This window comes from Oncorhynchus nerka, linkage group LG9a (assembly GCF_034236695.1).
Source record: "Oncorhynchus nerka isolate Pitt River linkage group LG9a, Oner_Uvic_2.0, whole genome shotgun sequence".
Taxonomy (NCBI): domain Eukaryota; kingdom Metazoa; phylum Chordata; class Actinopteri; order Salmoniformes; family Salmonidae; genus Oncorhynchus; species Oncorhynchus nerka.
In genome coordinates, this window is record NC_088404.1 from 40,758,333 (window position 1) to 40,786,228 (window position 27,896).

The 27,896-nt window shown below is 45.9% G+C and overlaps 1 protein-coding gene across 1 annotated transcript; it reads left to right on the top strand.

Annotated features, from left to right (window-relative positions):
* Window positions 1-891: 891 nt before the first annotated feature.
* Window positions 892-27,727, top strand: lonp2 (lon peptidase 2, peroxisomal). Its single transcript, XM_029668150.2, has 15 exons — window positions 892-1,231; window positions 3,644-3,896; window positions 4,385-4,516; window positions 4,695-4,817; window positions 5,506-5,669; window positions 8,222-8,316; window positions 8,845-9,103; window positions 11,220-11,361; window positions 14,895-15,045; window positions 15,306-15,432; window positions 19,086-19,234; window positions 20,748-20,881; window positions 22,606-22,813; window positions 22,931-23,121; window positions 26,631-27,727. Exons 1-15 carry the CDS (start codon window positions 999-1,001, stop codon window positions 26,859-26,861), a joined length of 2,592 nt encoding a protein of 863 aa, XP_029524010.1. The 5' UTR covers window positions 892-998; the 3' UTR covers window positions 26,862-27,727.
* The last annotated feature ends 169 nt before the right edge of the window (window positions 27,728-27,896 follow it).

Here is a 27,896-nt window from a genome sequence, read left to right on the forward strand (position 1 = left end):
CAAAATAGCCTCCAATACCCTACTCAACAAATTGGATGCAGTCTATCACAGTGCTATCCGTTTTGTCACCAAAGCCCCATATACTACCCACCATTGCGACCTGTACGCTCTCGTTGGCTGGCCCTCGCTTCATACTCGTCGCCAAACCCACTGGCTCCATGTCATCTACAAGACCCTGCTAGGTAAAGTCCCCCTTATCTCAGCTCGCTGGTCACCATAGCATCTCCCACCTGTAGCACACGCTCCAGCAGGTATATCTCTCTAGTCACCCCCAAAACCAATTCTTTCTTTGGCCGCCTCTCCTTCCAGTTCTCTGCTGCCAATGACTGGAACGAACTACAAAAATCTCTTAAATTGGAAACACTTATCTCCCTCACTAGCTTTAAGCACCAACTGTCAGAGCATCTTACAGATTACTGCACCTGTACATAGCCCACCTATAATTTAGCCCAAACAACTACCTCTTTCCCAACTGTATTTAATTTATTTATTTATTTTGCTCCTTTCCACCCCATTATTTTTATTTCTACTTTGCACATTCTTCCATTGCAAAACTACCATTCCAGTGTTTTACTTGCTATATTGTATTTACTTTGCCACCATGGCCTTTTTTGCCTTTACCTCCCTTCTCACCTAATTTGCTCACATTGTATATAGACTTGTTTTTTTTTTACTGTATTATTGACTGTGTGTTTGTTTTACTCCATGTGTAACTCTGTGTCGTTGTATGTGTCGAACTGCTTTGCTTTATCTTGGCCAGGTCGCAATTGTAAATGAGAACTTGTTCTCAAATTGCTTACCTGGTTAAATAAAGGTGAAAAAAAAAAAAAAAAAAACATGTCAATGCATTTGACCAGCAGAGGGCGTTTGTCCCCTACTGCACGCCGTAGTTTGCAATATTGTGACATTCGCCCTAGTCTGTCACCCGATGGAGAAAGAAGTACTATACATTTTGTTCATATTGACCTGAAGATCGGGAGCTGGGAAAACATCAAATAATGTCATCCAACAGCGGTATCCAAATCCCAAGTCGACTGCCTCTGCTGTTGACCCATGAAGGGGTGCTTTTGCCAGGCTCGACGATGCGGATCAGTGTTGAAACGGCGAGGAACATGCATCTGGTGAAGAACAGACTGCTGAAGGGGACCTCGCTGAAGAGCACCATCATCGGCGTGATCCCCAACACCCGAGATCCTGAACACGATACTGAAGATCTCCCCACTTTGCATAGGTAGGTAACAGTAGTTAGCTAATTCTGCTATTTTACATGACATCTTAACATGTCTTTGTGCCTGCCAAGTGCAGGCCTAACAGCTACCTGTTGTAGTCAAGCGGTAGTAGGAGCTATGATGTAACTAAGTTAGCAAGCTGTACAAAAACAACTGTCAGTTAAATGTCACATTGAGAAAAGCTAGCTAGTGTACTTGAACTTCACTCAATGGAAACTATGCCATGTCCTGTCTATTATATCACTGGATGTTGTTTGAATGTTCCGAAATGTTTACGATGGTGGTGCTATCAGTAAGCGATGTTATATGATTTCTTACTAAGAATTCCTTTAATTGATTCTTAAAAATAGGACTAACTTGATAGCTAAATCATGCTTTACATTTTTGAAAGTGGAATTTAAACTTTTTCCCTATGCTTTCTCCTGTAAGTTGTTCTAGAATGGTCGTTTGAACTTCAGATGGACTTTAACCTTGCATTTAGCAGGATACAACCATGTTAGTTCACTGGTTACTAAGTAGTAATATGTGTCCCTCCTATGCTTTAATAACTGCAACAACTGAAGTAGGATGCCAATGTTAAATCATATTGATAATTCACCATTTTCTCTGGCACAACATTAGTCACATACAGTGGGGGCAAAAAAGTATTTAGTCAGCCACCAATTGTGCATGTTCTCCCACTTAAAAAGATGAGAGGCCTGTAATTTTCATCATAGGTACACTTCAACTATGACAGACAAAATGAGAAGAAAAAAAATCCAGAAAATCACATTGTAGTATTTTTAATGAATGAATTAGCTAATTATGGTGGAAAATAAGTATTTGGTCACCTACAAACAAGCAAGATTTCTGGCTTTCACAGACCTGTAACTTCTTCTTGAAGAGGCTCCTCTGTCCTCCACTCGTTACCTGTATTAATGGCACCTGTTTGAACTTGTTATCAGTATAAAAGACACCTGTCCACAACCTCAAACAGCCACACTCCAAACTCCACTATGGCCAAGACCAAAGAGCTGTCAAAGGACACCAGAAACAAAATTGTAGACCTGCACCAGGCTGGGAAGACTGAATCTGCAATAGGTAAGCAGCTTGGTTTGAAGAAATCAACTGTGGGAGCAATTATTAGGAAATGGAAGACATACAAGACCACTGATAATCTCCCTCGATCTGGGGCGCCACGCAAGATCTCACCCCGTGGGGTCAAAATGATCACAAGAACGGTGAGCAAAAATCCCAGAACCACACGGGGGAACCTAGTGAATGACCTGCAGAGAGCTGGGACCAAAGTAACAAAGCCTACCATCAGTAACACACTACGCCGCCAAGGACTCAAATCCTGCAGTGCCAGACGTGTCTCCCTGCTTAAGCCAGTACATGTCCAGGCCCGTCTGAAGTTTGCTAGAGAGCATTTGGATGATCCAGAAGAAGATTGGGAGAATGTCATATGGTCAGATGAAACCAAAATATAACTTTTTGGTAAAAACTCAACTTGTCGTGTTTGGATAACAAAGAATTCTGAGTTGCATCCAAAGAACACCATACCTACTGTGAAGCAGGGGGGTGGAAACATCATGCTTTGGGGCTGTTTTTCTGCAAAGGGACCAGGACGACTGATCCGTGTAAAGGAAAGAATGAATGGGGCCATGTATCGTGAGATTTTGAGTGAAAACCTCATTCCATCATCAAGGGCATTGAAGCTGAAACATGGCTGGCTCTTTCAGCATGACAATGATCCCAAACACACCACCCGGGCAACGAAGGAGTGGCTTCGTAAGAAGCATTTCAAGGTTCTGGAGTGGCCTAGCCAGTCTCCAGATCTCAACCCCATAGAAAATCTTTGGAGGGAGTTGAAAGTCTGTGTTGCCCAGCAACAGCCCCAAAACATCACTGCTCTAGAGGAAATCTGCATGGAGGAATGGGCCAAAATACCAGCAACAGTTTGTGAAAACCTTGTGAAGACTTACAGAAAACGTTTGACCTCTGTCATTGCCAACAAAGGGTATATAACAAAGTATTGAGAAACTTTTGTTATTGACCAAATACTTTTTTTCCACCATAATTTGCAAATAAATTCATAAAAAATCCTACAATGTGATTTTCTGGATTTTTTTTCTCATTTTGTCTGTCATAGTTGAAGTGTACCTATGATGAAAATTACAGGCCTCTCATCTTTTTAAGTGGGAGAACTTGCACAATTGGTGGCTGACGAAATACTTTTTTGCCCCACTGTATCTTACTCTTTTGGATTTGACTGTCTGTACACTAGCTGTGTTGTAGATGTTATGGTCAGAGACCGCAATTCAAGTGGCACCCTTTTCCGTAATGCACTGTATAGGGAGTAGGGTGTCATTTGGGAGGGATGATTATGTTTTTCCTCGCCTCATACTATTCTGTAATTACCGCTCCCTTATTAGTATTGGCACGGCGGGGCTGGCGGTGCAGGTAGTGGGCAGTAACTGGCCCAAGCCCCACTACACACTGCTCATCACAGGGCTGTGTCGCTTCCGCGTGGCCCAACTGCTGAAGGAGGGGCCCTTCCCCGTGGCTGAGGTGGAGCAACTGGATAAGCTGGAGCAGTACACCAGCCCAGAGGAGATGTCTGAGGCAGCCGGGCCAGATGGAGAGCTGGGGGAGCTGTCCCAGAGGTTCTACCAAGCCGCTGTGCAGGTGGGTGTGACAGACAGTGCAGGAGCAGCATCCCTGACGTTCAGTAATATAATCTACAGTATATGTGTCATATAAAAATAATATACCATTTAGCAGATGTTTTTATCCAAAGCCACTAATATTACAGTAACCGTGAATGTATGTATTTTTAGTATTTGACCCCATCAGCACTCGAACCCACAGCTCTCGTGTTAGCACCACACTCACTGAGCCACACAGGACCAGAAGCTATGACTTTATGTTCTTTTAGCATAGCCAATGAGGATTCCTCCAATGTGGGTAATAGGCTTGGCTACGCTTCTGTAAATGTACAGAATATTATCCACCTATGTAATGTATGTAAATGGTATGTGTGTTTACGTAGACAGATGTACTGCCTGTTGTCCACACAGACTTTGATTTGTGATCTCCACCCCTGTCTGTGTTTCATATCTGTCCCACTGTGTTTCTTCACTATGTTGTCTTTCCTCTCTGTGTGTCTGGGTTAGTTGGTAGGCATGTTGGACATGTCTGTTCCTGTGGTGGCCAAGTTGAGAAGGCTCTTGGACAGCCTCCCCAGGGAGACCCTGCCTGATGTCCTGGCTTCTATGATTCATACCTCCAACAAAGAGAAGCTCCAGGTAGAGCAATGTGTTTCTGTGTCTGTGGGTGCTTGTTCATTCACGTACCGTGTCGTTTTTAGGAATGTCAAATATTTGTTTATTCACATCCCTGTGTAAGGGCATGAATGTATCAGCTATATGCGTCTCTTCCTGCTCTCTGTTATACACTTACAGTGATATGTATGTGGACATGCAGGTTCTGGATGCAGTGAGTCTGGAGGAACGTTTTAAGAAGACTCTTCCCCTGCTGACCAGACAGATTGAGGGTCTCAAACTGCTGCGGAAGACCAGAAAACCAAGACTAGACGATGACAAAAGGGTAAAGGCGTTCGCATGCTTCCCAGCCAAAACAGTTCGGAAGAGTTTGTGCATATATTATGACAACGTATTTGTTCGTTCTGGACTCCAGTAAGTTTTTTTGGGGCTGTTCTGGCACACACAACTTTGAGGCCAGCCGAAGTTCTGGTGCCAAAGTCTTAGTCCGTGATTGGTCAACTGTAGGGATTCTTCAACAGTCTTTGTTGTCATTCAACGAGAGATTACTTGTTTTCATGCACATTTTTTTTATTGAGAAATACTGCACCTAACATCTTAGTGAGATATACAATTGCGTGACCAAGATCTCAGCAAAAACTCAAGAAATCTCTTTAATTTTTATGTTGTCTTAGATTAATTATGACTAGTTTGAGGAAGTGTATACTGGCTATGGCTTCTCAAAGGGGACAAACAGTACTATTGTCACTTTTTTTGTTGTTTTTCAAGCGAAGGTATTTTAAGGGAGTATGCAAGCACACTCGCTCAGTTTGGCTATTCGGCTAGCCGCCAGCCGAACTGAAGCATGCTGACGCTTGAATGACACGACTACTCAACTGTTAGCATTTCTTCTAGGAAAAAGTGTCACACTTGTGGGCATGCTAAAAGATCAGATGCAGTGCCTGCTTAGAATTGAAATGCAGCGATTATACAGTATGCCTCATGTATACACTCTTCTATCCCCTATCTCTCAGGTGCTGGCTGTACGTAAAGGCGGTGTGCTTCCTGGTCGTCAGTTCTCCTTGGATGAAGAGGGTGATGATGAGGATGGTGATGACACAGCTGTCCTGGAGAGGAAGGTTAAAGGAGCGAATATGCCAGAGCCTGCCTTGCGTGTCTGCCTCAAAGAGCTCAAAAGGTACCCACGGTTTATTTACCTTACATTCCAATGGATTCAGACTTCCTGGTTATTTGGGGACACTTGCAGTGTGTGTGTACATTATGTGTGTATATTTCCATAGTAGTGGCATTGACACAAACAATGCCTTCAGAAAGAATTCACAACCCATAAGGGATAAAAATGTACTTCTCATTTCTTTGTCAACGATCTACACAAATACTCTGTTAAAGTGGAAGAAAAATTCTAACATTTGTAAAATAATGAATGAAAAATAAAACACTACTACATCTTGATTACATACAGTGCCTTCAGAAAGTATTCATACCCCTTGACTTATTCTACATTTGGTTGTGTTAAGGCCTGAATCTTTGCACTATACACCATAATGACAAAGTGAAAACATGTTTTTAGAATTGTTTGCACATTTTTTGAAAATTAAATGCAGAAATATCTCATTCGCATAAGTATTCAACCCCAAGTCAATACATGTTAGAATCACCTTTGACAGCAATTACAGCTGTGAGTCTTTCTGGGTAAGTCTCTCTAAGAGCTTTTCACACCTGGAATGTAGAACAAGTTGCACATTATTCTTTAAAGAATTTGTCAAGCTCTGTCAACTTGGTTGTTGGTCATTGCCAGATAGCCATTTTCAATTATTGCCATAGATTTTCAAGCATATTTAAGTCAGCTGTAACATGGCAACATCAACTGTAACAAGGAACATTCAATGTCATCTTGGTCGTGCCTGTACACAACTGCATGGCCAAGCACTACAACACCTTCATTAAGTTTGCAGATGACACAACAGTGGTAGGCCTGATCACTGACAATGACGAGACAGCCTACAGGGAGGAGGTCAGAGACCTGGCTTGGGTGGTGCAAGAATAACAACCTCTCCCTCAATGTGATCAGGACAAAGGTGATAATTGTGGACTACAGGAAAAGGAGGACCGAGCACTCCCCCATTCTCATCGACGGGACTGTAGTGGAGCAGGTTGAGAGCTTCAAGTTCCTTGGTGTCCACATCACCAACAAACTAGAATGGTCCAAACACACCAAGACAGTCGTAAAGTGGGCATGACAGAACCTATTCCTCCTCAGGAGACTGAAAAGATTTGGCATGGGTGCTCAGATCCTCAAAAGGTTCTACAGCTGCAACATCGAGAGCATCCTGACTGGTTGCATCACTGCCTGGTACGGCAACTGCTCAGCCTCCGACCGCAAGGCACTACAGAGAGTAGTGCGTACGGCCCAGTACATCACTGGGGCCAAGCTTCCTACCATCAAGGACCTCTACACCAGGTGGTGTTAGAGGAAGGCCCAAAAATTGTCAAAGACCCCACCCCAGTCATAGACTGTTCTCTCTACTAGGCTTCTCAACAGCTTTTATCCCCAAGCCATAACACTCCTGAACAGCTAATCAAATGGCTACCCGGACTATGCATTGTGTGTGTGTGTGTGTGTTTTGTGTCCCCAGCCCCAGTGTATATTTGGCATTTGTTTTAGTTTATTGTCCTGCTGAAAGGTCAATTTGTCTCAGTGTCTGTTGGAAAGCAGACTGAACCAGATTTTCCTCTAGGATTTTCCCAGTGCTTAGCTGAATTTGGTTGATTTTTATCCTAAAAAAAACTCCCCAGTCCTTGCCGATGACAATCATACCCATAACATGATGTAGCCACCACCATGCTTGAAAATATGAAGAGTGGTACTCAGTAATGTGTTGTGTTGAATTTGCCCCAAACATAACACTTTGTATTCAGGACAGTATTTCTTTGCCACATTTTTTGCAGTTTTACTTTAGTGCCTTATTGTGAACAGGATGCATGTTTTGGAATATTTTTATTCTGCACAGGCTTCCTTTTTTTCACTCTGTCATTTAAGTTAGTATTGTGGAGTAACTACAATGTTGTTGGTCCATCCTCAGTTTTCTCCTATCACAGCTATTCAACTCTGTAACTGTTTTAAAGTCACCATTGGCCTTGTGGTGAAATTCTTCTCTGGCAACTGAGTTAGGAAGGACGCCTGTGTCTTTGTAGTGACTGGGTGTATTGATACACCTTCCAAAGCGTAATGAATAACTTCACCATGCTCAAAGGGATATTCGATGTCAACCAATAGGTGCCCTTCTGGTATTTGTGGTTGAATCTGTTTTCGGAATGTACTGCTCGACTGAGGGACCTTGCCATTATCTGTATGTGTGGGGTACAGAGATGAGGTATAGTCATTCAAAAATCATGTTAAACACTATCAATGCACACAATGAGTCCATGCAATCAACTTATTATGTGACTTGTTAAGCACATTTCTACTCCTGAATGTATTTAGACTCGTCATAACAAAAGGGGTTGAATACTTATTGACTCAAAACATATCAGCTTTTCATTTTTTATTCATTTGTAAACATTTCTTAAAACATAATTCCACTTTGACATTATGGGGTATGGTGTGTAGTCCAGTGACACAAAATCTAAATGTAATACATTTTCTATTCCGGCTGTAACACAACAACATTTGGAAACAGTAATGGTGTGTGAATACTTTCTGAAGGCACTGTATGATAATCTACACAGATTGAAGAAGATGCCCCAGTCCATGCCAGAGTACGCTCTCACCCGAAACTACCTGGATCTTATGGTGGAATTGCCCTGGAGCAAAAGTACCACAGGTACACCACTATGACACCACTACAATCTCAGGTTCATTTCTTTATTCATTTACACTTTATTTTTTGAATTTAGAAATGTACATATCCATACATACAGAGCACATCATATGCACGTTATACCTTGAAACTCTCTGTAATTGGATAGGGCATTTTTTTGGGACGAGGGGTAGAAACCAAAGTGTACCCCGAGGAAACAGCTCTCTTTTTTTGAACTCTCTGTTCAAAATGGAATTAAAGGCTTCTACCACTGGAGGGAGCTCAATATCATATTTTGTCACTGGTTGCTTTGTCCTCTATAGCCAGTCATTAGACACTGAGAGTATTGGGGACATTTGCTTAGATGATTCAGCATTACCACACAAGGGAGTCCATACCATATGTCTGCTTAGTCATGTAGCGACATAAAACAATACTTGTTATTACAATCTAGATTAATGGTTATCTTAATCACTTGGTTGACATTAGATAAGGTCTTTTGACAATATTCACGGTGTTGGAATTAAACCCTGATCCGCATTGTCTCTGCAGACTGTCTTGATATCCATGCTGCGCGGGTGCTGTTGGACAGTGACCACTATGCCATGGAGAAGCTGAAGAGGAGAGTGCTGGAGTACCTGGCTGTGAGGCAGCTGAAGAGCACCCTCAAGGGGCCCATCCTGTGCTTCGTGGGGCCGCCTGGGGTGGGAAAGACCAGTGTGGGGCGCTCCATCGCCCGTACCCTGGGCAGGGAGTTCCACCGCATTGCCCTGGGAGGGGTGTGTGACCAGTCTGACATCCGCGGGCACAGGTACACTGGAGAGGGCAGAGAACGGAGGTGGGGATTAATAGGTGGGCAGGCAAGCAGCTGTGTCTGTAAATTGTATTCTGCACAGGAAATGAAACCCCTATAGATATTATATTCTGACTTAAGCGAGTGGGGCGGGTAAGTCCAGTGCTGTTTGGAAGCAGTGCCGTTTGGTTGGGTTGTGTTTTGGAGGATGCGCGGCTCTCAACCTTCGCCTCTCCCGAGTCCGTACGGGAATTGCAGCGATGTAACAAGACTGTAACTCCCAATTGAATATCACAGAATTGTGGAGAAAACGGGGTAAAAATATAGATTTTTAACAAGGTTTCACCTGGTCAGTCTGTCCTGGAACGAGCAGGTGTTCCTAATGTTTTGTATACAGCCCTCTACAATGTGAGTAATCCTGAGAGGGAAAATTAGGAGTGGAAGCATGATGTAATCTTTCATGTTCAAATGGTTCGCCTGTCACTATGGAGACTCGGCGGGATGATGACATCTCAGCCAGCGGGTCCTTCCTGTGTCTCTCAGCCAGTCTGAGTTTATCCATAGCCCCCAGTCTCTAGTCTCATGCATCAATTGTGACACCACACCAAACCACCCACCACTGCAGTTTAGGCTGCCTGTTGTGTGTTTTGATGTGGTTTCAGGTTGCATAGCGCACTTGTGTATACATATAAGTGTGGGGCCGGGATGTGAGGTTCATGCTGGTTCCACCTTACATGGTGTTTGTGTGCTGTGCTGTAGTGTTTGTGTAAATTAAAATCAAATACGGAGAATACAAGAGGTGTAGACTGTGAAATCCTTACTTACGAGCCCTTTCCCAACAATGCAGAGTTAAAGTAAGAATGTGCAAATAAAAATAGTAACACAATTAATAACAATCTCAAGGAGTACCGGTGCAGAGTCGATGTGTAAAAATCATCTGTCCTTGGTTGCAACACTCACTACTGAGTTCCAAACTGCCTCTGGAAGCAACATCAGCACAATAACTGTTAGTCGGGAGCTTCATGAAATGGGTTTCCATGGCCAATCAGCCGCATACAAGCCTAAGATCACCATGCGCAATGCCAAGCGTCGGCTGGAGTGGTGTAAAGCTCGCTGCCATTGGACTCTGGAGCGGTGGAAATCCCTTCCTCTGTGACGCTTCATCATCTAGTAGTAGTGCCAACTGTGAAGTTTGGTGGCGGAGGAAGAGTGTTCTGGGGCTGTTTATCATGGTTCGGATTTGGCCCCTTAGTTCCAGTGAAGGGAAATCCGAACGCTACAGCATGCAATGACATTCTAGACGATTCTGTGCTTCAAACTTTGTGGCAACAGTTTGGGGAAGGCCCTTTCCTGTTTCAGCGTGACATTTCCCCTGTGCACAAAGCGAGCTTCGTACAGAAATAGTTTGACGAGATCGGTGTAGAAGAACTTGACTGGCCTGCACAGAGGCCTGACCTCAACCCCATCGAACACCTTTGGGATGAATTGGAACACTGACTGTGAGCCAGGCCTAATCACCCTATGTCAGTGTCTGACCTCACCAATTATCTTGTGGCTGAATGGAAGCAAATCCCCACAGCAAAGTTCCAACACCTAGTGGAATGCCTTCCTATAAGAGTGGAGGGTGTTATAGCAACAAATGGGGGAGCAACTCCATATTAATGCCTGTGATTTTGGAATGAAATATTCGACGAGCGGTCATGTACTTTTGGCCATGTAGTGTATATTCCACAATGTTGATGGATGAGTCCTGGGTGGATGAATCTTTGAAAATATTCCAATTAGTATTTTCAAAACAGACCTGCAGTGTTAAGGCAGCCCCCTCGGTCCAGTGCCTCACTATCTGTGCTGGTGGCTCCCTCTTGAGTTGCTGCTTGTAGGCTGGGAGTAGGAACAGAGAGACATGATCAAGGATGTTTGTATGTACATGGTCCAGCACGTTGTTTAAGCATCCTGTTTTGGCTTCCTTGTTTTTAGTCTTTCTCCTTCCATTGATTATCTCTCTCCGTCCCCATCATTATCTCACTGCACACCTGTCTTGTTTTGCTTTCATTTCCTTTCTGCACCCCATTTTCTGTCCTCTATGTACTGGTCTCTCTGTCTGACATGATGCCCTTTCGCTCCCTGTCTCCAGGAGGACCTACGTGGGCAGCATGCCTGGCCGCATCATCAACGGGCTGAAGACGGTGGGAGTCAACAACCCTGTCTTCCTGCTGGACGAGGTGGACAAGCTAGGCAAGAGTCTGCAGGGAGACCCTGCCTCTGCCCTGTTGGAGGTGAGAAACCTGGGACCTCCAGACCAGGGGGCAGCTTCATGGTCTCCGATACAAACAATATGGAGTACAAAGGGGAAGAGGTAGGAAAGAAGTGAGGGATTGAGTGATACAGGGAGATGGACAGAGGCTCATCCAGACAGCCAGGCAGAGAGAGGGATAAGATTCTACGTAGATTATATATAGAGGAGGATGGTGGAAACAAGTCGTACCAAATAAGTCTGCATGTATGAAGTCAACACCTGTCTGATCTCTAGAAAGACCCAGTAGTCCCCTGGAGGTAGGTCTGTGACCTCGGCTGGTTCACCTGGCCCTGCTCCACTTCCTGCTGGAGTTATCAGCTCCTATGGTGCATCACCGTCCCACTTCACCTCCTGGAAACACAATGGGAGAGGAGGGATTAAGAATCCCCATCACAGTGATGGACGGAGACAAATGAGCACTGTAGTGTCCACACTCACTCACTCACTCACTCACTCACTCACTCACTCACTCACTCACTCACTCACTCACTCACTCACTCACTCACTCACTCCATTACCACACAGGACTACATTACCACACAGGACTACATTACCACACAGGACTACATTACCACGCAGGACTACATTACCACGCAGGACTACATTACCACGCAGGACTACATTACCACGCCAGTAGATAAAAGGATTAAAGCAAACAAAGGGACAGAGGGAGCATGTGGAAGCATGCAAGATGGCTTTTGAACTAGGAGTGTGTGAAAGTGTGTGTAACAGAGAGAGACAGTGAGTGTGGCATGTCTGAGTAGTGCGCACCATTCCTACTCACTCACCACTGAATGTATGTGAGGAGTCTCAAATTCAATTAGTGTAATGGCCTGAAGACGTGAGTCGCTATGTTTAGGTGAGCGGGATACCTACCTATCTGCAGCAGTGTGATAGCCTTGCTGATACCAGGAGAAGATTCATCTCTGGGAATGCAGGTAGCTCAGATAAGAGCCCCACTAGCCTCAAGTCCAAGCTTGACCCCCAAGTAGGAATGGTGCGCACTACTCAGACATGCCACACACACTGTCTCTCTCTGTTACACACACTTTCACACACTCCTAGTTCAAAAGCCATTTTGCATGCTTCCACATGCTCCCTCTGTCCCTTTGTTTGCTTGAATCGTTTTATCTACTGGCGTGGTAATGTAGTCCTGTGTGGTAATGTAGTCCTGTGTGGTAATGTAGTCCTGTGTGGTAATGTAGTCCTGTGTGGTAAGGTAGTCCTGCGTGGTAAGGTAGTCCTGCGTGGTAAGGTAGTCCTGTGTGGTAATGTAGTCCTGTGTGGTAAGGTAGTCCTGCGTGGTAAGGTAGTCCTGCGTGGTAAGGTAGTCCTGTGTGGTAATGTAGTCCTGTGTGGTAATGTAGTCCTGTGTGGTAATGTAGTCCTGTGTGGTAAGGTAGTCCTGCGTGGTAAGGTAGTCCTGCGTGGTAAGGTAGTCCTGTGTGGTAATGTAGTCCTGTGTGGTAAGGTAGTCCTGCGTGGTAAGGTAGTCCTGCGTGGTAAGGTAGTCCTGCGTGGTAAGGTAGTCCTGCGTGGTAAGGTAGTCCTGCGCGGTAAGGTAGTCCTGCGCGGTAAGGTAGTCCTGCGCGGTAAGGTAGTCCTGCGCGGTAAGGTAGTCCTGCGCGGTAATGTAGTCCTGCGCGGTAAGGTAGTCCTGCGCGGTAAGGTAGTCCTGCGCGGTAAGGTAGTCCTGCGTGGTAAGGTAGTCCTGCGTGGTAAGGTAGTCCTGCGTGGTAAGGTAGTCCTGCGCGGTAAGGTAGTCCTGCGCCTGCACAGTAATGTAGTCCTGCGCGGTAATGTAGTCCTTCGCGGTAATGTAGTCCTGCGCGGTAAGGTAGTCCAGCGCCCGCACGGTAATGTAGACCTGCGCGGTAATGTAGCCATGCGCTGTAAGGTAGACATGCGCGGTAATGTATTCCTGCGTGGTAATGTAGTCCTGCGAGGTAAGGTAGTCCTGCGCCTGCACGGTAATGTAGACATGCACGGTAATGTAGACATGCGCGGTAATGTAGACATGCGCGGTAAGGTAGTCCCACGCTGTAAGGTAGACATGCGCGGTAATGTAGACATGCGCGGTAATGTAGACATGCACGGTAATGTAGACATGCGCGGTAAGGTAGTCCCACGCTGTAAGGTAGACATGCGCGGTAATGTAGACATGCGCGGTAAGGTAGTCCCACGCTGTAATGTAGACATGCGCGGTAATGTAGACATGCGCGGTAAGGTAGTCCCACGCTGTAATGTAGACATGCGCGGTAATGTAGACATGCGCGGTAAGGTAGACATGCGCGGTAAGGTAGTCCCACGCTGTAAGGTAGACATGCGCGGTAATGTAGACATGCGCGGTAAGGTAGACATGCGCGGTAAGGTAGTCCCACGCTGTAAGGTAGACATGCGCGGTAATGTAGACATGCGCGGTAATGTAGACATGCGCGGTAAGGTAGACATGCGCGGTAATGTAGACATGCACGGTAATGTAGACATGCGCGGTAAGGTAGTCCCACGCTGTAAGGTAGACATGCGCGGTAATGTAGACATGCGCGGTAATGTAGACATGCGCGGTAAGGTAGTCCCACGCTGTAAGGTAGACATGCGCGGTAATGTAGACATGCGCGGTAATGTAGACATGCACGGTAATGTAGACATGCGCGGTAAGGTAGACATGCGCGGTAAGGTAGTCCCACGCTGTAAGGTAGACATGCGCGGTAATGTAGACATGCGCGGTAATATAGACATGCGCGGTAATGTAGACATGCGCGGTAAGGTAGACATGCGCGGTAAGGTAGTCCCACGCTGTAAGGTAGACATGCGCGGTAATGTAGACATGCGCGGTAATATAGACATGCGCGGTAATGTAGACATGCGCGGTAATGTAGACATGCGCGGTAAGGTAGTCCCACGCTGTAAGGTAGACATGCGCGGTAATGTAGACATGCGCGGTAATGTAGACATGCGCGGTAATGTAGACATGCGCGGTAATGTAGTCCCGCGCTGTAAGGTAGACATGCGCGGTAATGTAGTCCTGCGCGGTAATGTAATCCTGCGCGGCAATGTAGTCCTGCTTTGTGGGAGCCAGTGTTTGCAGAACACATCACAGCCAAACCAAAACTTCAGGCTCAGTCACAGAATTACCCATCAGGTCCACTGTTCTGCTGCATTCAACATTCCACCTTCTTACTCCCACTTTCCCTCTCACTCTCTCTCTATTTTTCTTCCTCTCTCTCTGCTTGGGTGCCCAGAGGGATAGAGAGAGGCAGAGCAGGGAGGAGGGATGTGGGGGAGGAAGCAAAGCAGAATGATTTGTTTATTGCCTCTGGCAGTGTGAAGTCTGAACCAACAATTCACAGACACACACAGTGTAAATGTTTCTACATCTGCAGCTGGTAGACATGCAGCTCATTAGTAATGGTCGCTAACCAGTTGAGTATAATGAAATATGCATTCCTGTTGCTGAGTGTTAGCTGTGCTCCTAATACTGAGTCTCTTCTGTGTCCGCCTGACTCCCACCAGGTCCTGGACCCAGAGCAGAATCACAGCTTCACAGACCACTACCTCAACGTGGCCTTCGACCTCTCCCAGGTCCTGTTCATCGCTACAGCCAACTCCACGGCCACCATCCCTCCGGCCCTGTTGGACAGGATGGAGGTCCTCCAGGTGCAAGGTCAGAGGTCAAGGGTCATCTGGTTGGGCAGAGGGGTCAGCTGAAGGGGCATTGAGTACCTGTCTTGGCCATTGATTTATGTAGAATCAATGTAACTGGTTATTAACACATTAATAGCACACATCATGGTGTAGCCCCAAGACACAGTGGGCAGTTCCCCTCCGAGATTGATGTGGTGTTAGCCTGGATAAATATGGTAATGGCCTGTCAGGAAGAGGTGTTTATTACATTCTCTGTATCTGTATCTGATGTCCTCTCAGGGTACACTCAGGAGGAGAAGGTGGAGATAGCTCATCGTCACCTGATTCCCCATCAGCTAGAACAGCATGGACTCACGCCCCAACAGCTCCAGATACCTCAGGACACCACCCAGGACATCATTAGCAAGTACGAACACAAACACTCACACATACACCGAGGGTGATTTACACACGCTAGGAGTGTGGCAGGTCAGGGAGAGGAGGGGAGTGACTATCGTTCTAGCAGGACAGAAGGGGGATATTACCAGAGCCAGACAGGTGAAGACGGGTCGCAGAGGGCACCCACGGGTACATTTATATTGTCACATGCTTTGTGAACAACAGGTGTAGATAAACAGTGAAATGCTTTTTTTGTATAGAAAATTACAAATGAGCAATGGTAACTTTGCTGTATTACATGGGGTACCAGTACCGGGTCGTTGTGCAGGTGTACGAGGAAATTGAGGTAGATACACAACACGACCAAAATTATATGGACGCCTGCTCGTCGAATGTCTCAATCCAAAATCATGGTCATTAAGTTGGTCCCTCCTTTGCTTCGATAACAGCCTCCACTCTTCTGGGAAGGCTTTCCACTAGATGTTGGAACATTGCTGCGGGGACTTGCTTCCATTCAGCCACAAGCATTAGTGAGGGCGGGCACTGATGTTGAGCGTTCCAATGGGGTTGAGGTCAGGGTTCTGTCATGGTGAAACAGGAAAGGGCCTTCCCCAAACTTGCCACAAAGTTGGAAGCACAGGATCGTGTAGAATGTCATTGTATGTTGTAGCATTAAGATTTCCCTTCGCTGGAACTAAGGGGCCTAGCCCGAACCATGAAAAACATCCCAGACCATTATTTGTCCTCCACCAAACTTTACAGTTGGCACTGCATTGGGGCAGGTAGCGTTCTCCTGGCATCTGCCAAACCCAGATTCGTCCATCCAGATGGTGAAGCATGATCCACCACTCAAGAGAACACGTTTCCACTGATCCAGAGCCAATGGCGGCGAGCTTTATACCACTCCAGCCGACGCTTGGCATTGCGCATGGTGATCTTAGGCTTGTGTGCGGCTGCTCGGCTATGGAAACCCATTTCATGAAGCTCCCGACGAACAGTTATTGTGCTGGCGTTGCTTCCAGAAGCAGTTTGGAACTCTGTAGTGAGTGTTGCAACAGAGGACATCCTATGACGGTGCCATGTTCAAAGTCACTGAGCTCTTCAGTAAGGCCATTCTACTGCTAATGTTTGTCTATGGAGATTGCATAGCTGTGTGCTCAATTGTATACACCTGTCAGCAATGGGTGTGGTTGAAATAGCTGAATCCGCTCATTTGAAGACGTGTCCATACTATTGTGTATATATAGTGTATGTTCATATAGGTAGGGGTAAAGTGACAAGCCAACAAGGCAGATAATAGACAGTAGCAGCAGCAGCGTGTGGTCAAAAGGAGAGTCCGAGTAGCTATTTGGTTAACTGCACTGAACAAAAATATAAACGCAACATGCACCAATTACAGTTTATATAAGGAAATTGATCAATGGAAATTAATGTATTAGGCCCTTATCTATGGATTTCACATGACTGGGAATACAGATATGCATCTGTTGGTCACAGATACCTTAAAAAAAGAAAGATAGGGGCGTGGATCAGAAAACCAGTCAGTATCTGGTGTGACCACCATTTGCCTCATGCAGCACAACTCATCTCCTTCGCATAGAGTTGATCAGGCTGTTGATTGTGGAATGTTGTCCCACTCTTCAATGGCTGTGTGAAGTTGTTGGATATTGGCGGGAACTGAAACGCAGTATGTCGTACACGTCGATCCAGAGCATCCCTAACATGCTCAATGGGTGACATGCAGGCCGTGGAAGAACTGCGACCTTTTCAGCTTCTAGGAATTGTGTACAGATCCTTGCGACATTGGGCCGTGCCTCATCATAATGAAACATGAGTTGACGGCGGCGGATGAATGGTACAACAATGGGCCTCAGGATCTCATCACCGTATCTGTGCATTCAAATTGACATCGATAAAATGCAATTGTGTTCATTGTCCATAGCTTATAGCCATACCATAACTCCACTGTCACCATGGGGCACTCTGTTCACCAGGTTGACATCAGCAAACTGCTCGTCCACACGACGCCATACACGCTGTCTGTCATCTACCCGGTACAGTTGAAACCGGGATTCAAACCAGGGAAGAGCACGCTTCTCCAGCGTGCCAGTGACCATCAAAGGTTAGCCTTTGCCCACAGTATGTTGACTAACTGCAGTCAGGTCATGACCCTGGTGAGGATGATGAGCACACAGATTAGCTTCCCTGAGATGGTTTCTGACAGTTTGTGCAGAAATTCTTTGGTTTCATCAGCTGCCCGGGTGGCTGGTCTCAGACGATCCTGCAGGTGAAGAAGCTGGATGTGGAGGTCCTGGGCCGGCGTGGTTACATGTGGTCTGCGGTTGTGAGGCCAGTTGGACGTACTGCCAAATTCTTTAAAAAGATGTTGGTGGCTTATGGTAGAGAAATGAACAAATTATCTGGCAACAGCTCTGATGGGCATTCGTGCAGTCAGCATGTCAATCCCATGCTCCCTCAACCTGAGATATCTGTGGCATTGTGTTGTGTGACAAACCTGCACATTGTAGTGGCATTTTATTGTCCCCAGAACAAGGTGCACCTGTGTAATGATCATGCTGTTTAATCAGCTTCTTGATATGCCTTGAGAAATTCTCCCTAACAGGGATGTAAACAAATTTGTGCACAAAATCTGAGAGAAATAAGCTTTTTGTATGTATGTATGAAACATTTCTGGGTTATTTTATTTCAGCTCATGAAACATGACCAACACTTTACATGTTGCATTTTATATTTTTGTTCAGTGTATTTAGCAGTCTTATGGTTTGGGGGTAGAAGCTGTTCAGGAGCCTTTTGGTCCTAGACTTCGCGCTACAGTACCATTTTGCTGTGCGGTTGCAGAGAACAGTCTATGACTTGGGTGGCTGGAGTGTGACAATTTCTAGGGCGTTTCTCTGACACCGCCTGGTATTGAGGTCCTGGATGGCAGGGAGTTCGACCCCAGTGATGTACTGGGCCGTACGCATTACCCTCTGTAGCGTATCTTGATGCAGCCAGTCAAGATGCTCTCAATGGTGCAGCTGTGGAACCTTTTGAGAATCTGAGGGCCCATGCCAAATATTTTCAGTCTCCTGAGGGGGAAGAGGCATTGTCGTGCCTTCTTTACGACTGTGTTGGTGTGTTTGGATCAAATCAAATTCAAATCAAATCAAATTGTATTTGTCACATACACATGGTTAGCAGATGTTAATGCGAGTGTAGCGAAATGCTTGTGCTTCTAGTTCCGACAATGCAGTAATAACCAACAAGTAATCTAGCTAACAATTCCAGAACTACTACCTTATAGACACAAGTGTAAGGGGATAAAGAATATGTACATAAAGATATATGAATGAGTGATGGTACAGAGCGGCATAGGCAAGATACAGTAGATGGTATTGAGTACAGTATATACATATGAAATGAGTATGTAAACAAAGTGGCATAGTTAAAGTGGCTAGTGATACATGTATTACATAAAGATGCAGTAGATGATATAGAGTACAGTAGGACCATGATAGATCCTTAGTGTTGTGGGCATCAGAGCATGCTGCAGATGGGGCCAGCACCTAACAGCATGGCCAGGTGGGAGATTGTGATGTCTCAAACAGTCACACTGTCATTTTAACCATCATGGTTGATGATAGCGGAACTGTGTGTGTGTGTGTGTGTGTGCGCACGCAGGTACACTCGTGAGGCCGGTGTCCGGTCCCTGGAGAGGAAGATCGGTGCGATATGTCGAGCAGTGGCAGTGAAGGTCGCAGAGGGTCACAATGTTACCAAATCAGAGGCCGCGCCTTCTGAGAGTGCCCCCCAGGGAGCTGAGCACGGAGGTAGAAAAACCAGCAGGGGAAAACCACTCTCTGTGGGGCAGGAGGGAGGACTGACTGACTGGCACAGCTACAGTATCAGGCCCTGCCCTCAAACATACTGCAGTGGTGAGCTGGTCTCAGCAGTGCCTCAGTGGCCTGCTGTATACAGACTAGCACTCCCCACAGACAAGCTGTGAAATCACAATATCTGCCCCTGGAGGCTGGAGCTAATTGAGTTGTTAGGAACAGACATGGCTATATCATACTATGTACACTACCAGGTGCTCCCTCCTTCCCTCCAGTGAGCACCGTCACCTCACACACATTCACACCGCCGGTTGGTTGTGCAGTCCCTGACTACAAATCTGCTGACCAATGCACAATGCCCTCTCAAACATAAAGGCACGCATGCTCACACACAGTACACACACACACACACACGTCATCCCCCTTCTGAAGGGTATGGGGGAGGGGGGGGGTAATCCTGCTAACAGACGGCCTCACGACCACATGCCCCCTGCCTTCCCTCCCCCAGTGTCTCTGTGCAGCAGCTCTTGTGTAACAGGAGAAATCACACTGGCAGTTAACATGGCCTGAGCCGAGAGAGGGGAGGGGGGAGTGGGGGCAGAACAGAGGGGTTTTATGGCTCTGTTGCCCTATTGAAACAGATTTGGACTGCCCCCCCCTGCCCCCTCGCTTCTGTGTAACCACTCCCACTCCCAAAACAGCAGCAGATGAAAAGAGAGAATGACACTCTTCCTCTGCTCTTTGTGTAAATGGCTGTCTGTTGCCAGGTAACGGTGATATTATTGGCAGACCGAACAAAGAGTTGTGAGGAGGAGTGTGTGCGTGCTGTGGGGGGGTCTGTGTCTTTCTTTTCTCTACCAGCTGCTCCATGACTGGCGGCTCATGACAGCTGTCACATGACCAGTTAGGAGCACGGCTGTTGTTCCTTTGCCCACCTCTCTCCCCTGGTTGTATCCTTCGTTTCATCCCTCGCTTTGTTTTGTCTTTCATGGCACTAGACAGCTCAAAGAGGGACTGTCAGAGCTGATTTATATAACACATTCACTCACTACATAGATATGTCAGTCCATAAAGACTGCCCTCAGTTATCCCCCCTCTTTAACTATCCATTAAGTGTTTGTAAAATAGTGTTGTGCTGCAGTGTAGTGTTGCCACTGAATGGACTAGCTCTGTTGAGGGGAACACCATGCTCCACATCCACTTTGCATTGGTAGTCAGGTCACATGACCAGTGATCAGCATGTGCATAATAAGATGTCTGGGGAAGCTGTGTTGTGTACAAGAACAACCACTCAGACATGCACTATGTGCACACACACACACACCTTGTTGTTTTACATCCTCCTCCAACCTCTCAAATTAACTTTTCTATTTAATATTTCTATTAATCTCTATAATTTGCTCACCTGCTTTCTATGTTCTCATTCTCTCTGACCTCTCTGTGTGTGTGTGTGTGTGTGTGTGTGTGTGTGTGTGTGTGTGTGTGTGTGTGTGTGTGTGTGTGTCAGAGGGGAAGCGAGGGAGGAGGGCAGAGGAGCCTGACGGGGTGTCGGCAGACATGGCAGCGCCCCCAGATATGCCCATCGTCATGGACCACATCGCGTTGAAAGACATCCTGGGGCCGCATGTCTTTGAGATGGAGGTGAGAGAGGGTAGGGGTTGGCACTGTCTGGCCCAACACACTGCTCTGAGAAGACTGATGCACGTCTTTGAGATGGAGGTGAGAGAGGGTAGGGGTTGGCACTGTCTGGCCCAACACACTGCTCTGAGAAGACTGATGCACGTCTTTGAGATGGAGGTGAGAGAGGGTAGGGGTTGGCACTGTCTGGCCCAACACTGCTCTGACTGCTCTCTTTGAGATGGAGACTGAACACACTGCTCTGAGAAGACTGATGCTTTTGAGATGGAGGTGAGAGAGGGTAGGGGTTGGCACTGTCTGGCCCAACACACTGCTCTGAGAAGACTGATGCACGTCTTTGAGATGGAGGTGAGAGAGGGTAGGGGTTGGCACTGTCTGGCCCAACACACTGCTCTGAGAAGACTGATGCACTGGAGAGAGAATGATGACATTGCAGATTGCAGCAAATACAGCAGGATGATTCTCTACTGTGGGAAGCACATGTATAGAAAAGCCTTGTCATGCAGAATTAAAGCCAAAGTGTTCTTATGTACCCATAACACTGATCCTCTTGAGCGAGTGAGAGACAACTATAAACATGCACTTCTAACCGTACTAGTTGGCAGACTTGAAGGGTGCAACTTTAAAACAGTACTCTAGTGTACTATAGATGCACCTAAATGTGCCAACTTGTGATTAGGTTGATGTTGCTGCAGGCTTAAAGCAGTGTAGCTGTGCTGCAGAAAGTACACACTTATGTTACTAATGTAGCTTAGCATTCCATTCATACCCATGGGATTTGGGGGCGGAGGGGGAGAGAGGGGGTTGGGGTGAGGGGCTCTCGAGCTCTCACAGGGGGACTGGAATGTGCCTGTGTTGTGTGTACAGCAGGGAGAGCAGAAGGAGGGTTATTTGGAGGGAAGGCAGACCACAGCATTCTTCTAGTCCTCACTGAGAATAGGATACTGAGGACTACAACTAGTTTTAAAACATAGTAAACCCCATACTCTTACTCTCACCTCAATGTTATTGACTAATATAGCAGTGATGTGTAGATGACTACAGATCCAGTACCTAGGTGTCTGTATATACTGAGTGTACAAAACATGAACAACACCTTCCTAATATTGAGTTGCACCCCCCTTTGCCCTTAGAACAACCTAAATTCGTTGCGGCATGGATTCTACAAGGTGTCGAAAGCGTTCCACAGGGATGCTGGCCCATGTTGACTCCAATGCTTCCCACAGTTGTATCAAGTTGGCTGGATGTCCTTTGGGTGGTGGACCATTCTTGATACACATGGGAAACTGTTGTGTGAAAAATTCAGCAGCATTGCAGTTCTTGACACACTCAACAAAAAAAACGTATTTAATCTGGTGGACCATTCTTGATACACATGGGAAACTGTTGTGTGAAAAATTCAGCAGCATTGCAGTTCTTGACACACTCAACAAAAAAAACATATTTAATCTGGTGGACCATTCTTGATACACATGGGAAACTGTTGAGTGTGAAAAATTCAGCAGCATTGCAGTTCTTGACACACTCAAAAAAAAAAAAACTTATTTAATCTGTCTCCTTCCTTTCATCATTTCACTGATTTGAAGTGGATTTAACAGGTGAACTCAATAAGGGATCATAGTTTTTACCTGGATTCACCTGGTCAGTCTAGGTCATGGAAAGAGCAGGTGTTCCTGTTTTGTACACTCAGTGTAGATGACTGTGTTCCTCTCCCTGGTCGTGTCCAGGTGTCGGAGCGTCTGACACTGCCGGGCGTGGCCGTCGGCCTGGCCTGGACCCCCCTGGGAGGGGAGATCATGTTTGTGGAGGCCAGCCGCATGGAGGGTGAGGGCCAGCTGACCCTGACTGGACAACTGGGTGACGTTATGAAGGAATCTGCCCACCTGGCCATGAGCTGGCTGCGCAGCAATGCCAAGACCTACCAGCTGACCAATCGTGAGTGAAGACACACAACAAAATGCATTTTGCCTTAGCTTTGCTACTCATTTACATCCATATCAAAGCAATACACAATGACGGCTGAAGGACTGTGTGTCTGTCTGTCTGATGTAGTGGTCGGTGGTTCAGATCCTCTCGAGGGGACAGACATCCATCTGCACTTCCCAGCAGGAGCAGTCACAAAGGACGGCCCATCGGCTGGAGTCACCATGGTAACGGTCCTGGCCTCGCTGTTCAGTGGGCGCCTGGTACGGTCCGATGTGGCCATGACTGGAGAGATCACTCTGAGAGGCCTGGTGCTGCCGGTGAGACACAACTACACATCCTTTCCTCCGCTCCGGACTGCATGTGCTGCAGTAGAAATAGAAAGAAAAGAATGGGCGTCCCCATTCAAGTCAATGACGGCATAATGGGTGGACTGGTGGCCATTGCGAGTGTACCCAAAGGAACCAAGCAGGAAGTGTACCCATCAATATGTGCCATGATTTGATTCAACTCACATTACAAAATACATTCCATTGCATGAGCAGTTAACTAGTGGTGGGTTGTCTACTACAAAATAATAGATTGCTTGCCCGTCAACTCCAATTTCTGGGTGTCATGCGTAGTGGAATCGACTCCTAAGATTCAGTATTATTATAACGGAGGAGACTGACTAGGCTACTTCAGAGAACACAAACTCGCATCTTTCACAGCAAAGAAAGGGCGAGCTAGCGAAGGGCACAGCCAGACATAGGTAGGCAGGTCGGCCACCAGGCAGTCAGAGCTATGCATCGGTAATCTAAAGCTGTATCTCGCAGTGTAGGTGTATCTCACAATTTCTTGCATATTTACTAAAGTAGGTGCTATCAATGAGTAGGCTAAGCTACACACATGCAACAGACCGAAGACTGAACACACACACAGGCATCTTTCATAGTGAAGAGAAAGAGCAGGCGAGCCAGCAAGAGGGGCAGGCAAACAGTCAGAACCGTGCGCATAGGCTATGTCTTGATAATCTGTATCTCGCAATGTTTTGTCTTGAAATACCTCGTAAATTCACCAAAAGTATATTCAAGTATAGTTTACAGTCGTGGCCAAAAGTTTTGAGAATGACACAAATATACATTTTCACAAAGTCTGCTGCCCAAGTTTGTATGATGGCAGATTTGCACATACTCCAGAATGTTATGAAGAGTGGTCAGATGAATTGCAATTAATTGCATAGTCCCTCTTTGCCATGCAAATGAACTGAATCCCCAAAAAACATTTCCACTGCATTTCAGCCCTGCCACAAAAGGACCAGCTGACATCATGTCAGTGATTCTCTCGTTAACACGGCTGTGCGTGTTGACAAGGACAAGGCTGGAGATCACACTGTCATGCTGATTGAGTTCGAATAACAGACTGGAAGCTTCAAAAGGAGGGTGGTGCTTGGAATCATTGTTCTTTCTCTGTCAACCATGGTTGCCTGCAAGGAAACACATGCCGTCATCATTGCTTTGCGCAAAAAGGGCTTCACAGGCAAGGATATTGCTGCCAGTACGATTGCACCTAAATCAACCATTTATCGGATCATCAAGAACTTCAAGGAGAGCAGTTCGATTGTTGTGAAGAAGGCTTCAGGGCACCCAAGAAAGTCCAGCAAGCTCCAGGACCGTCTCCTAAAGTTGATTCAGCTGCGGATTCGGGGCACCACTAGTACAGAGCTTGCTCAGGAATGGCAGCAGGCAGGTGTGAGTGCATCTGCACGCACAGTGAGGCGAAGACTTTTGGAGGATGTCCTGGTGTCAAGAAGGGCAGCAAAGAAGCCACTTCTCTCCAGGAAAAACATCAGGGACAGACTGATATTCTGCAAAAGGTACAGGGATTGGACTGCTGAGGACTGGGGTAAAGTCATTTTCTCTGAATCCCGTTTCCGATTGTTTGGGGCATCCAGAAAAAGCTTGTCCGGAGAAGACAAGGTGAGCGCTACCCTCAGTCCTGTGTCATGCCAACAGTAAAGCATCCTGAGACCATTCATGGGTGGTGTTGCTTCTCAGCCAAGGGAGTGGGCTCACTCACACTCACAAAGAATGGTTCCAACACATCCTCCAAGAGAAACTTCTCCCAACCATCCCGGAACAGTTTGGTGACGAACAATGCCTTTTCCAGCATGATGGAGCACCTTGCCATAAGGCAAAAGTGATAACTAAGTGGCTCAGGGAACAAAACATCAATATTTTAGGTCCATGGCCAGGAAACTTCCCAGACCTTAATCCCATTGAGAACTTGTAGTCAATCCTCAAGAGGCGGGTGGACAAACAAAAACCCACATATTCTGACAAACTCCAAGCATTGATTATGCAAGAATGGGCTGCCATCAGTCAGGATGTGGCCCAGAAGTTAATTGACAGCATGCCAGGGCGGATTGCAGAGGTCTTGAAAAAGAAGGGTCAACACTGCAAATATTGACTCTTTGCATCAACTTCATGTAATTGTCAATAAAATATATTTTTTAAATTACACTTCAGTGTTCCATAGTAACATCTGACAAAAATATGTAAAGACACTGAGGCAGCAGTGAAAATGAATATTTGTGTCATTCTCAAAACTTTTGTTCACGACTGTACATCAATGAGTTGGCCTAGGGCGAAGCTATTCTAAATTGTGTCAGTGAATTGAAGTTGAACATCGCCAAAACGTCAGTTTAATTAAACCTAAATGGGCGATGAAAGGTATTGTGCCTATAGCTTATTTAATGAAACCCTGGCTGTTGATGTCCTAGTTATTCAATAGATCCAAAGCAGAGCATCCCCGATTCCCCACTGAGCTAAACTTTTTGGAAATGGCAAGTTCACTTTCTCATGCAAATACTGTCCAGTAGCTCAAATCAGCAGAATCTGGGGCATTTTTATTAGGAGGGAAGTCTACCATGGATTGCTAAAATAAGGATTATGATCACACTTCAATGTAAATATGATGGGGAGACCTATACATTTGGCATTCATGCATGACTTATCAGTGTAGCCTATTATCGTTTAGACATGACGTTGACATTTCTTCACTGCTAGAATATAAACCTCTGCTTCAGTCATAAGTCAATTGAATATATATTTTTTAACAAATTTAAAAAAAATGAATCCTGTGTGAATCGTCCTCTGGAATAACACATAATTGGATAATAATTACATGACCAACGTCTCCATCAATACTAGTCCCGTCCGAATAGGGGTACACAACACATCAAAGAATAGGCTTATCAGCGTGGAGAGTGCGCCATATCATCCCATGGGAATCTGTCTGCACACAGCTGAATTATCTCTGAAATAATCTACTTCCTACACATCTTCTATATTCAAACAAAATAGGCCTTTTATAAGTTGATAAGCAAATGGGCAGCAGCATACTCATGCCAGTCCTCTTTAGAATACAACATTTGTGTTCCTAGTAGGACTCTGCAATAATGTGGTGCGCGGCCAAAGACGACGACTCAAAATCCTGGAGTCGTTCACCCCTATAGTTATCATTTGAATGAGCATTCTACTTTACCATGGAAATGATTGCATCACAATACCAGGAAGACATTGCGAGTTTACCAGTCAAATTGCCAGGGTTAGAGGTTCCAAGCCCATTCTATTAATTGTTTGCTACAACACCTTACTTGTTTCAGCAAGGGGCAACAAAGTTTCATCGCATTAAGAGTCCAAGTTATCTCAGAAACTGACTCAACCGCACGAATGCCCGGCCAGCAGTTTGTCCCCAAAAACCCCCAAGGTTATTTTATTTTCATAACTGTCTTCATCCATAATCGTCAGTTATACGGTAATTGTGCCAGCCCTGATTCTGTCTGCAGGTGGGAGGGATCAAGGACAAGGTCCTGGCAGCTCACAGGGCCGGGGTGAAGCGTGTCATCATCCCAAAGCGCAATGAGAAGGACCTGGAGGAGATCCCAGCTAACGTCCGGAAGGAGCTGGACTTTGTAACAGCCAGCAACCTGGACGAGGTCCTGAACGCAGCCTTCGATGGGGGGTTCCCCGGAATGTCCAACCCTCTCACTCTACCACACATTGTCAGCAAACTGTGAGACGGGTCCCTGTAATATTACCACTCATGTCACACTCTGACTAACATATAGGAACTCCCATTCATCTTCCTGGTGGATATGGAAAGCTCATAGCACATTGTCGCTTCCATATATTAATTTGTATGAGGCAGAAACACACTGACCACATTATCTTTGTGGTGGATGCATAAACAGGCAGTTATCAAAGAGGGTGTGGGTGTTACTGATCTGTTAGTAAGGAGGCTTCTGTGATGCAAACATGTTCTTTATCTACTTCAACACTTTCCTTAATTTCACACAAAGCGGACAGGTTGAAATTTAGTGCCCTCTCTTGTAACACCTGTTGCGTTTTCTTCATGGTGTTGCGGATTTGGATCTGACATTCAACATTTATGACCTGACTGGTCTGATCCTGGTGGAGTTCAGACCGAGTTAGGACCATCAATCACTTAGTTCTACTGTCTCTGCTGCATACTGGGTTGTTCTGGGAACTGGCTGAAGAATCCACAGTGTGGGGCTTATGTGGATTGTAACAGTACTAGTTGTTCCAGTTGCTCTGCTGTAAAAGCTCTGGCTACGAACATTTAAAAAAGAACAAGACCGGTGACCTTGACCATGCTGTTCATGTCCCTCAGATTTAACATGACTGAATGAATGAGGTTTACAGAGGCTTCATAATTGTCATCAGCATCAGAGGTCTGCTCAATATCCAGATAATTCTGCTGGTATGGCTTTACACATGATTTTATGTGTAGATACAGGATGAGCGTGATTGCACAGTAGCTATACTGTTAAGATGCAGTACTATGTCATACCCCTAAGGGATACAGTCTCACTAAATAGCTCTGTAACAGTTGCATAATGAAAATAAAGAATTTCAATACAAATATTAAATTGCATAATTTGCGTGTGTGACGTACTGAAAGTACTCTGTTGAATGTGGTTGAGAATCAGCAGAGCGCGATGCAGCCGTCTTAGCAACAGCAGGGTGTGGATCATTCTACAACGATGATGAGCCAAGACAAGCTCCACCACAGCATGGCTGCTGCTTCCAGC

What these genes read in the sequence shown, in the direction of transcription:
- lonp2 (XM_029668150.2), top strand. Translation starts at nt 999, where the DNA reads ATGTCATCCAACAGCGGTATCCAAATCCCAAGTCGACTGCCTCTGCTG. An exon ending in GATCTCCCCACTTTGCATAG is followed by an intron (nt 1,232 to 3,643) that starts GTAGGTAACAGT and finishes CTCCCTTATTAG; the next exon opens with TATTGGCACGGCGGGGCTGG. An exon ending in CTGGAGCAAAAGTACCACAG is followed by an intron (nt 8,317 to 8,844) that starts GTACACCACTAT and finishes TTGTCTCTGCAG; the next exon opens with ACTGTCTTGATATCCATGCT.